The sequence below is a fragment of the Poecile atricapillus genome, chromosome 6, assembly GCF_030490865.1.
Source record: "Poecile atricapillus isolate bPoeAtr1 chromosome 6, bPoeAtr1.hap1, whole genome shotgun sequence".
Lineage (NCBI taxonomy): Eukaryota > Metazoa > Chordata > Aves > Passeriformes > Paridae > Poecile > Poecile atricapillus.
Window position 1 is genome coordinate 16,043,875 of NC_081254.1, and position 12,697 is coordinate 16,056,571.

Here is a 12,697-nt window from a genome sequence, read left to right on the forward strand (position 1 = left end):
TTTTATAACACAGCGCTTAGCACAAATTCGCTGAATTTTTCCAATGCTTCACTATGTGATTTTAGGAGTCTATTTTCCCCAGTGGCACACAAGTACTAAAATTGCACTACATTGCATTTTGCTCTCAGTGGGTGGGAAAGTGAATACTCAATGGGTTATTTTCCATTCTTTATTTCGGTTTTATGCAGCCACAGGTGGGGGGTCTTTCAGGTGGCTTCCTAGGTTTACTAAGCACTTTAGAGTCATAGACAAAAAGGGTCTTACAAAACATATCAGCATTGTCACTCACACAGTAAAAGAAATTCATTCTGTGTAAATAGAAACAATTTTCAAGATATCTCAGACAGTAAAAGGTACCACAATGAATATCAACAAAAAGAAAGATCAGCCATCCTCTGTTTGGCAAGGGACATAAAACAATTGCACTTGTTTATACTTATTATTTTCCTCACTGTCTTCTCCCTTTCTTCTCCCCAGGTGTGATTTCTCTGCTTAAGGGCATACAAAGTTAGTGAAGGATGTCATGGGGCTTCCTATCATTTACTTTTCTTACAATGAGGTTATTAACAGACCACAAAAATATCACTAAAGAGGAAAAAAAAGGAAGTCATCAACCTACTTATCATTTGCTTTCAGAGCTCTGCAAGGAACTTTGATCAGTAAATATGTCATTAGATCATGAATACAGATACTCATATCCAGTAAAAAGTTGACAGCTCTCTCTTTTTGCATAAGATCATGCAATGAAATCCTACAAAGTTACCCCTCTTTCCTGAAGTCAAATTTTAAAAAGGACCCTTCGCCCACTTCTAGCACAGCACACACTCTGAACAACGAAATGTGAAATACATTGCATCTTTTTGGCTGCTCATAGTTTGAAAGACATGTAGATGTTACAGCAAGATGTGCTCGCTATAAAGAACAAACACACAAGGGAATAAAATAGTTTCACTGCTGTTGTGCAGATGGCTGCCCTTCTGACTGGAGGAAATTTCTTCCCTCCCCCATGTTTTGAAGCAGGCTTCTACACATGTTGACTATGTGGGAATTAGTGCTTTTTCAGATGACACCCACATCCTCTTCCCTCAGGTCAGTAACACCAACTCCAGGGCAGTGGCCAATGTCACATAAGTACTCCATCCATCCTATCCTGCTAAAAAGTCTAAATTCTCAGAGAAACACAGCTCAAAATGGAATGGCCACATTATTTTGGTCACGAGAAATATGAAGGAAAGTGAACAATATTTGGATGCAGTACTACTTTCTGTGTGCATGTCATTTTCTCAATAGAAGGCTCAACTACTTAAAAATTGAGAGGTACACACTCAAAATTCTGCCCCATATGTTCAAAGGCCTATATTTGTGCATCTCAAAGAGATAGTAGCCCAACAGACAAATCAGTTTTCATGAATAATGATCGTGGTTTGTAAAACATTTTGTGACCATACAGGAATACCTCCGATGATATCAAGCAGTTTTATCTGCAAAAGCAAGAGTTTCTTGAAAATTTCCTCAAAAATACATTAAATGTAACAATGAAAATTTACATTTTCATTACAGATTCTAATTTTAATGAGAAAACACCATTTTTCACATTTCCAACATTTGCTATACAGACCCTTAGCATGGGGCAGATATTTACTGCCTCTAGAATTAAAACATGCTCATATGAAAAAATATTCAGATGGAACATGCACCATAAAGATTTTTTTCTTTTTTTTTTTTCCTTTAACCAGTAATATAAAGCTTTGTCGTGTCTGTGTACTACAGAACAGTACAGGCTGTATGGAATATATCAACACGTGTCTATATGTTATTAAAAACAGTAAATTCCCGTTTAAACAAGGGCTACAATCTGTGCACTAAACACTCATTAATGGTTATGAATCAAAAAAAAAGGGGGGGACTTGCAGCAGGTGTGCATATCTATGAATTTCAATACATTGTAAAACTGTCTGTAGCCAACAGCTTCACCATTTGGCCTTTCTGAGCTTGGAGACAGGCAATTTTTCATGATTTTACTATTTCTGGCCAAACAAAAAAGTTTTTAATTAAATATACCACATGATTCCAGATGTTTGTTTATTTGTTCCAATGAGGCCATAAAAATGCCTGAATGATAAAATTGGAGGACTCCTGCAAAAACAGGCTAGACTAGAGTGCTAACTAAACATGGGGATCTCTCAGGAGACTGCATTTGCACAGTCCTGGTGTGCTTTGAACCCTGTTTCCTTGCAAGAACTGTAATACTGTGGTTGATGACTGGAATTCTTTATTGTAAAAAATTATAAGGCCAGTATAAGTAAATTATAAAATTTACTAGATTTTTTTTTTTTAATTGCCAATTGTATACATCATTACATCATTAGCTCTCCTACATATCCAAAGAAGATTTTAGGCAGGCTTATGGGTTTGAATCCCAAGTTTCCACTTGTAGAAGTCAGTGTTTTCTATATATTTCTGCCACATTTTAGTCATCCTGCTTGAGCATTCTTACGGTTTCTTTTTGCCAGCATGACAAAATGAGCTATGTTGTGAAATATCAGACACTCTCTAGTCTACCAAAAATATGAAGTTACGGTTTTTTTCCTCATTAATCACATTCCCTCTGATGTGACACTTGTATGGGTGACTTGGGCCTAGACTGCTAGTTTTGGAAAATATGGAAAAAGTTACAATGAAAAACCTCAGAACGACAAAAATATGGAAAATGGTCAGGTCTTCAACAGTCAGATCGGGGAATGTGCACTGTGGAAAAATTAAAGTCTCTATAATATTTGGAAAAAAAATACTGACAATTATGAAAGTCTGCCTGGGTCTTAGACTACTAAATCCCATTAGATGCAGAGCTGGAATTTTGTGCTCAACATCTGAGATATTTTATAATATTTTAATCTGAGTTTGATTAACCACTTAATTATTCTCTTTTTCTCTTTTAATTTTTTTTTTGCAGAGAAACACACATATTTTATTCCCACAGAGACATAGCACACCAGGAAGTGATCCTCTTAGAACTTACTTCTGGTCAGCTCAATCACATCCCTCGGGTTCAGTTTCAAACCGCAGAACACAGAGAAGGCTCACAAATTAAAACATGCTGTCATTTAAAACCAAATCTTAACTTTTCTGGCCATCAAGAAAGACTTTACACAAAACTTCAAGTCACTTTATATATCATCTCCACCTCATTTACCCCAGCCTACTTTCACATGACTAGTTGCTCCCATCACTGCAATATACAAAAAGATAACAATACATTTTTATGCTGAAGTTTTAATAATCTACAGTATCCTGATTCAAATCCAACATTCCTTGTATACACAGACAAACAATTGTTGACCCTGTAAGTGACAAGAATATGAATCCAGTGACCCAGAAAATTTATTTCTTGAACCATGTTAGTCAAGGTCACACTCAAATCCGACTACAATTTATTCCACATTTGGGAAAGTCATTGTGCTTTACAGAGAAACATGCAAATGCTAGCAGAAATTATCACTACTGAGCAAGTGAGGTAAATTGCTATTGGTGGCAGTTCTGTTCCAGTAAACAAATAAAATAGGGCTCAGGAAAGGGACTACGTGAGACCCTCATTAACCTGTTCTTTCATCACTGCCCAGCAAAAAACCACTCCACAGCTGAGACCTGAGTCAATCACGTGTGGCTATTGGACCTCTCAGTTCCATTGACAGGCAAAATGTTTGGTTGTGTGTCAGTTCACAAAACCAGGAGAGATGCCTAATGCCTTTTCAGACTTGGTGAATACTGATACAGGTGTGCTTCTGTTATCAGCTAGAAGCATTTTACTGAGTCACTTCCCTAAGGAAGGGTGCCTTCTAGCATTCCTCCCCACCGACCTTGTTCCACTCATTCCTGCTACCTATTCTTCTCCCCACAAAGCAAACACATCAGAAATACTGAGAAAGCACTAAACTGGAATCCACCTTGGAAGGGAAAATCATGGTGTGGTCAGAGCTATGAAACACCACTGAATAAATAGAAATGAGTCAGTAGCATTCACCTCATCTCCTGGGGAAAGGTTGAGGGCATCAGCAGCAGCCATCCAGTGCAGGAATTGAGAGAAGCCTTGCTCCACCTTTCTCCCAGCTGCACCAGGAACAACTTGCACCAGAATTCTTTAAGTTTCTGACATTACCTTCTCACACATCTGGACTACAAAATTCCAATTTCTCTGACCTTTTTTATTTTCTTCTTTCACATCCCCATAACTAAAGGGAACTAAGACCAGAAATCAGAATCTTTTCTTAACCCAGCCTTCTCTCACATTGATACTCCCATGTGTCTTGAGCTTCCATTAATGTCCATTTTCCAAAGTAAAACCCAAGGAACTAGAACCCAGTTTCTCACTTCATACAAGCAAACCACATGGGATGATTTTTTTTTTTTTTTTTTTAATAGCAGACTCCTTATTTTAGCATTCTCCCAGAGTGTCAAAAGAAAAGGATTTCCACCCACTCCCCTTGAGGCTAAGTCATGACCACATCACATCTCACTGTTGGGACATATTTCCTGGCACTAATAGGAAATGTCACAGCTTATTTTTGAGTGTTCCTTCCCTGGAAAATATGATCTTGTCTGTTCCATGCTATTGAGAACTTTTTTTTGTTTGTTTTAAGGTTATTCATCTCATGATCAGAAGATCCTGGCCTAGGACACACCACAGCATAATGCAGGTTAAAAATGATGTATTTTCAAAAGACACGTTATGTAAAATAATAAAGAAAATATCTCACTATTCACAGCATCTTTGCCTGACACAGAACTTTCACATAGTGCATCTATGCTTGCAATTTTCTTATTCATCCTATTCTTAGTTATTACACGATTTAAGGAAATACATTTTATATACATATAAAACACTTTGTTATATACACTTTGTTAACTGAATGATAAAGTATTAACCATAGGGTTTTTGGGGTTTGGGGTTTTTTGACAGAATACAATGAGCTGCCTTATGCATATACACAGAAAAATCAATTGACAAGCATAAAGTGCAGTTCACACTAAGAAAACTAACTAATTATGATAAGTTGCTACATAAATTGCTTTGCAACTTCCCCAGCAATCAATTTCAAACTCTAAATAAGCCTCTGGCTTGAAAACACAACGAGCACCTAACAACCGTGTCAATAACAACAACAGAGAGGACCACAATGATAATATAAACAGGATACTTATCTTTCTGGAAGTAAGTTTTATGTAAACCAATTTCCTTTTCTTTTTATGTCTGTGATTTAAAGACAGCGTGGCTTTTCACAGTGCATGTGTGAAATAAGAATTTTGTGTATTAACATTTATTATTAAGAGGTGTGTGTCAATTCTATAATTTTACTTCAAATATTTTAAAGTATTATATTAAAACTCTAGACCAAATTCTGGAAGGACTGATAGACATTATTAGTTCCAGATGAACCTAAGAATACAAACTATGATCAGGCTGTGCAAATTGAGACAGAACAGGTAAATCCTTGGAAGATAGTCACTTTAATGATACTACTCCCTCCAGCTCTCCAAAACTTCTACTTTTTTCCTTCAATACCAAATGCAGACGTCCTTTGACATGTACTGGATTGTGAATTCCTGCCCAACTGGATGGCTAAACCCTTGTTGTGCTGCTGTAGTCCGCTTTTATCTTGATCTAGTACTTACCTAAACTCCTACAAAGCTACTAGCTGGTTTTCTGTATGGCAAGCCCTAACAATCAATCAGAAGGAATTTTGTATGAACATACCAGTCATTAGTGAAAATTTACTCTGTGGAATACTCTGAGTACAACAGCACAGCACAATGATCACAGAAGAAGGAAACATTGCAAGTTCAGGTATCTCTCTAACAGATTATATGCCTACATACAATTATTTGCTTAAGAATGGGAAAGTCTGGAAAGCTCTTCATTCCAAAAGAAACCTTCAGCACAGCTCCGTTAGACAAACTGAGAGCAAAACGAATATCTCACTTCCTTTGTTCAAAAAGGCTCTATGAAACTACCTTTAGAAGGTTAATAACAAACTTCAAAATATTCCGTTCTGGATTTCTGAGCATGGGATTTGAATGCAGTTGATGACTTTCAAGATCAGATCATAAAATAAGAAAACACATCTGTCAGTTGATTGAAACATATTGGCAGAATAAACACCAATTTTTCATTTGGGCACTCATCATTCAAACATGAAACAATGTAATGACTGTGCATAGCAGAACTCTTGGATAATCAACTGTATGGACACCAAAACAGGACAGTGGATTTGCTCAGAAAGTTTTCACAAGTCATAATAGATTAGAACTATTAAACCTTGGCCTAAATCCAAGCTAGGGTTCTAAAAACTACTTACATAAATACAGGCTTAGTTTTTAATGGAAACTGCTTCTTCTTCCTTTTACCAGTAAGCTATGGGGTAGACTTACCACTGGTTTTTCCCAGAAACAAGAGCACAAGAAAAGGAGGAGTCATCTGTAAATTGTTACTGGAAACCAAATGGCTTTGGCAAATTAATATGTTTTCGAGTAAATCAGGTAACACACAATGTTATAAAATAACTGTTTATACAAAAGGCATCCAGCACATGTTTTTGTATAGGAAAAACAGATTTTCATAATGGCCATGATTTAGTGATATTGCTTCTGAAGAGATAGAATGAAAAATTACTATTTTCCCCATCAACTGGAAAACAATGTTCTTTTTAGAAGGCAATTTGAGTTTGAATGCTTACACATAAAGGCACATCTTAGCAAGGATGCCATTAAAAACAAAAAATAAATATACAACGTGAGTGGGGTGAAGGATGAGGGGCCTTTTTCCACACATCAGACAAATTATCCTTACATTAAAAATTTCTTTAAAATTTCTTTCATCAATATCAACTATGTTAAGAATTGAAGTTTCTATTTTAAGATATTAACCCAGTTAATGAACTATCAATAAGGAACAGAAGGGTACGTGGGCCATATATACAAACCACAATAAAAAAAATTACGTAAGCATCAAAATTTTTGGGCCAATTTCTTCTAAAAGCCAATTTCTTCACTTTTGTGTATCAGAAGTACGGCCATTTTTTTTTAAAACAATAATAAGTAAATGATCTGTTTGATTTTTTTTTTTCCCCTTAAAGGTAGATCTGAAAAAGAAGACAGGAATGTGGGGCCTATGTATTTTATTTCAGCAGAAAATATGAAAGCTAAAACAATACAAGCAATATATAGAATATGGGAACAGAAGAAGCACTTTGTATGACAGGAGGCTGTGTCTTCAGATTGACTTAACTAGGTAAGAGAACTGCACAAACTTCATACAAGGGAACTGTTGGGTTCTAAATCCATATAAATTAAAATACAAAATCCTACTTTAACAAAGACCAAGGAAAGACCCTTAGAAGTTTGAGATCATTGTTTTGGAATCAAAACAAAAATACAGCCAGCTATAAATTTACCACTTTGGAAGCCTTGTCTAGCAGGATAGCAATTAGATCACATAAAGAATCAAGTAATATTGCTATCAGATGTCCAAAATCTCAGTAGAAGGCCTGTAGATTTTTCACTGAAAAATATGAACAGCGGAACTGAGGTAAGGTTCCACTTAGAAAAGTGGGTCTAAGCAACGCTGTAATGTAAGGGCAAACAACTTCCCAAGATGGGGAAAACTTTTCTAAAGCTTAAAAACATGATGCAATATTAATTCTCTCTTCATGTACTCAGGTACCTATACTCAAGCATCATAACACTCAATACAATATTTGCAGTGACCACTCCATGCTGATATCACACTCTCATATGCTGTTTCTGTGGGCTTTGAAAGGGAAAGTGAGATTTTTGCCATTCCTGAAATTATCTGTACAAAATATGGAGTCAGCCTAAAGGACCAGATCCTGACTGGAAATTACATACTGCATGCATAAACACAAAAGCTGTAAGACACATGGCGCCACCCATACATAATTATGTGCTTTTCTTCTCCTTGTAAAAATCGTAGCTCAACAGAGTGAGAAATGTCCAAATAAAACTGAACCAATCAAATACATCCAGCTTGCTCCTACTCCCCCTCCCAGTCCCCCAAAAATCAATTTACAGCTGTACCAAACCATTTGCCAGATTTCAGGATTCTGGTAAACAAGTTTCTCCAGGGACAAATAACACTCACAAACTTACAGCATTCTTCATCCCAGTATGCATTGAAAACAGCCAATATTTACATATGCAACAGCTGATTCAATTCTACTTTACAACACTGAAAGCATTCCATGAAGAAAAAAAATTGAAGATATTCAGAACCTAAAATAGCATGCTTAAGTATTTTATTCTTTCCTTGGAGATTTTTCTATTGACTGCAATTAATCTTTTATGGGCTTGTGAACTTCTAAATTTTTCTTTGTATAAAAGAAATTGATGGAGTTAATGGGCCTTGCCAGCAGGTTGTTCTAAGCTTGGAATTGGTTCTTCCAACACCTGGAATTTTGGCAAGTGTCCTTAATTATTTCCTTGTGAATATGTATTCATATATACACACACACATATAAAAACTTATAGACTCATGTTAACAATGTCTCTTTAAGGGCCAATTTTACCCCTTTTTTTGGATGACACTTTTTTCTCCATTCACTTTATTTATAACAGTGCTTAATCACAAGGAAATTTGCAGCATATTTAGCATGCAGAGCAGAATATTTCTGGGAAGAGTAAAGACAGAAGTAATAAAAATTATGCGAGCTGCTAAGGGTATAAAGTTGGTGATTTGGGGAATATAATTTTCCCCTTTCATGGCAAGGGGAAAGGCATTCTGAAACCCTGGTGAGGACAGTGCACACTTAGAGCCTGGCAAGCTCCTGCTCTGAGCAAACACCTGCTGGATGTGTCTGCAGCACAACTGCTGTATTGAAAGAGGAGTCAATCAATAATGCAGGCACACAGCTTTTGATGCTCTACACTACTGGCATTTCTTTTGTCAAGTCAGATAACACAATCAGCCATGAAGCCACCCTTCCAATACACTATCACCTAAATAAAAAATCTGAAGATACCTGGCTTTTAAGGGTACTTTTAAAGTATGTTTATAGAACTTAGGTATTTTTCATTATTCTTTCACTCTGTTTATTGGGTTTGTAGACCCTAGCAATTTAATCCAACGGCAAAAATCCAACCTCAAAGGCAACATGCTTATCCGAAAATCAAAGTTACTTAACTTAGGAAGGGGGGAGGAGGGAATGGGGAGAGGAAGGGCACTGGGCTGCAGGTTTTTTGGGGGGAGAGTGTTTTTTTTTTTAATCTCTGAAGTCCAAGTATGTGCTCAAATTCAGGATTTTGGATAGTCCTTTCTCTTTAAAAAGTATCAGTTGCTATGCGAGCTCAGTGCCGGAATACAACGCACCCACAGCACTTCTAGGATATCTGATTTCCAGTGTCCCACAGCCATCCAGGCCAAGGATGGAGCTTCATACTCCTCCTCAGCTCTAGCACAACCACAGGGATACAGGCTGCAACAGCTTCAGTTCTAATCAGCTGCCTTCACACCTGAATCACAAACCCTTCTTCAGGTGCATTACCTGCCTAATTCAGAAGGTTTCAAGTAATATGGAATTCTACTAAAGCTGCTTCCATCCTCTCCAGTGCTGCAGAACTTGAACACACATTAACATTAAAGCCACCATCAATTCATTGATAAAAGGCTGACTTTGATCCTGGTATCCTAAACAAAACCTGCTACTCTACAAATGGTTTGCACAATCATTGAATAATGTGAGAAATAAATGAGATGATTGTTGCTCTGGTTTTAAGCTAAAAGAGGGCTGCAAGCTTTAGAAATCTGTCCTTTTTGAAAAGAGTGAAAAAGCTTAGAATGCACCCTTCCTGACTGCTTCATTTTTTCACCTGTTCCCTGAATTTTTTTGTATCATAGGTATGCAGAAGGAATTTGTGAATTTGCCCAAGGTGCTTTTTTAAGTTCTAAGGATTGATGAAAAAGGAAATTGAACACTGATCCACCTTTAATGTTGAAAAACAGAGACGAATCCCTTTTTATTGAAATGAAAATGTGTTAACATTCCCAAATTATAGCCCTAAATTTCTAAACTGCCAAAAAGCTCTCACTTTAAAAATATTAGAAAGTTTACAAATTCTCTCAAAATTACCAGTGCTGCATGTAATCATCTACTTAGCAATGTTTAAGTACTCTAATCTCTTTACATTTTTCTCTCTCTCTCTCTCACACACACACAAAAATCACTGAGCGCTATTATCCATAGATTTATTTGCTTTCCCGGTAGACTACCTGTAAATCCTATTTAATATGAGTTAAAATCTGTAGTCTTGACAGGTATGGTTTTCTCATGTAGTGCTTGAAAGGCACGGTGATCTCTGTAAAGTGAAATGCAGCAGTAACTAATACGGGGAAGGCCTTGGAGCACAGCTCAACACCTTGCAGCAGTTTCTACCAATAAAACGTAGCTCTCACCTCTGTGGTTGGTGAGGTCTCTGGATCCGGAGGGCAGAGGCGTGTAGTGGCTCTCTGGAGAGGCAGAGGCAGCAGCACTGGAGGCCTGGGTGACAAAACAAAGATATCAGTGCTCTGGGTGGAGCTCAGTGAGGAGCCAAAGCAGCTGCACCTGCAGGATGGGTGCTGGGATGTGGTTACAGGTGCAGAGTTACCAGCCATCAAGGATTAATTCCTTCTTGTTAAGGCTTCATGCCATTCCTCGAGGTCGCTGTACTCACAAGAGTTTACACAATGACATTACGTATCATTACTAAAAGAATATTTTCATAGAGCTGACAGCTTAAAAAAATCACCATCTTTGTCAACAAATCTTTAGGCAATGGTAAAAATTTTCCTCTTGATGAAAGAGATTAATATTTACCTAAAGAAAGTTATGAGTGTGGCCACATGAAAGAAAGGAGATAGAAAATAGAAAGTTGGGCTAAGGTGCCGCACTTTTCAAATCTAAAGAAAAAAAATACCAAATTATTTTCTCATTTCACTGTTCTGTGAGCTAAATTAAGAGATCTATTAAGAATTATGGTGCCTATAATGCAAAAAATCTGTACAAGTATATAGAATTGTTAACAATACACACTTAAAACCCACACCAGAAGTCTAATAAAAGAAATAAGTACCCAAGAGGACTTGCTCAGAACTCTTAAAAGCAAAACATTAAGGGAGAAGAAGCCCAAATCTTTTCCCATAATACGTCTCAAGATCCTATGATTCCAATTTTAAAAGATTGAAGAGCCACAGTTTACAATGAACTGACCTTCATTCCATTGGATGTTTCAACTGAAGGAAAGATATATTACAGAATATAACACTAAAACAAGCCACATTTACCATCCTGCTTTTTAGTTACAGAACAGCAGTGTTGCATTGTTAGGAGAAGATATGAAAAGAAAGGATTGTGTTGGATATGAATCAGTGTAAGTTTTCAAAGTTCAGTTTAACTTAGGCTAGTGACACCACAGTGATATGTCCAGTTTCAGATACAGAATTTGCTCTGGAGTATTTACAACCTACCCATTTCAACAGACATGAAAAGATGATGTGTTTAAATAGAAGACACAAAGGACAAGCTTCACTGAAAAATTACATGATGATTTCTAATAAAAAAAAAAATAAGGCAAAGAGAAAAATACAGAAGCTTGAATCTCATGATAAGGGAGTCTTGAGAAAATAATTGCTATCTTCTGTGCAGCTTGTTCCCTAATGATATATTGACTTCTAAACTGTGAAAGTCAATCAAAGGAATCCACCTCAATCTTACTTACTTTATAATTGAACATAACCTCAAAATTTATGAATCCCCAGCTCTCCAATGTCTGCTAAACATAAAAGTATAAAATTGGGCTACAGTATTTTGGGGAAGAAAAAGCATAAATACTGATTCAAATCTTAATTACCAGACCAAACTCGAGAACAATAATCAGAAATCCATAGCAATGAAATTTAATCATGATAATAGTTGGTTACAGGCTGCAGCTTAGAAATCTTCCTTCCTGTAGCTGTTGGACTCCTAAATGATAGTACAAAACATGTTGAGGGGTGACTGACTAGATTAGCACAGTAAGCTTTTGCTTTTGGAGACCAGCCATCAATTTGTATGTCAGACCATAGTTATAATCTCATTTTTGTCCCTAGGAAAAAATCAGCTCACAACATGAAGATGCATCATGCATCAAAACAAACATCTTAATAGAACTTAACAGAGACAAGTTTGCCTAAAGAGCAAGGATGCTGCTTATCAGATAGGAATAAAAATAGAGAATATCCTGCCTCTGCTGACTCACCAGTGATAATAAACCCTTTCCAGGGAACCTCCTGTTCCAAGACATATTGCTGCAGACATAACTCTCACCTTCAGCCAGGATGAATAATACCTTGATTTTGGTGAACTGCAAAGCTGCAGCTCAATCTACTCCAGACCATGAATTATTGGAAATCTCTCTGATGACCAATATGAGCCAAGGGCACATAACATGTCAGAGGAGAGATAGAAACCCCTTACATCCAGCTATATGATATTTGAAACTAATTCCAAGAACAAGCATCTGTTCACTACTACGTGTTTCCTTTGGGTTGAGTAGTTCTGGGTAAGAAAAGGAGAAAAACATCACTATTTAACATTAGACTTCATCCTTGTAAATCACTCAAAAAACTGGAAGAATAAGTGGTCTCATACTGTACACTCTAGATGTTATC

The 12,697-nt window shown here is 36.8% G+C and overlaps 1 protein-coding gene across 1 annotated transcript in view; it reads right to left on the bottom strand.

Moving 5' to 3' along the window:
- The window catches only part of LRMDA (leucine rich melanocyte differentiation associated), a 619,701-nt gene that overhangs the window by 89,869 nt on the left and 517,135 nt on the right, over positions 1 to 12,697 (bottom strand). The window contains exon 6 of the mRNA XM_058841884.1: positions 10,463 to 10,547. Within this exon, the coding sequence (XP_058697867.1) occupies positions 10,463 to 10,547 (85 nt within the window). The remainder of the gene's footprint in view (positions 1 to 10,462; positions 10,548 to 12,697) is intronic.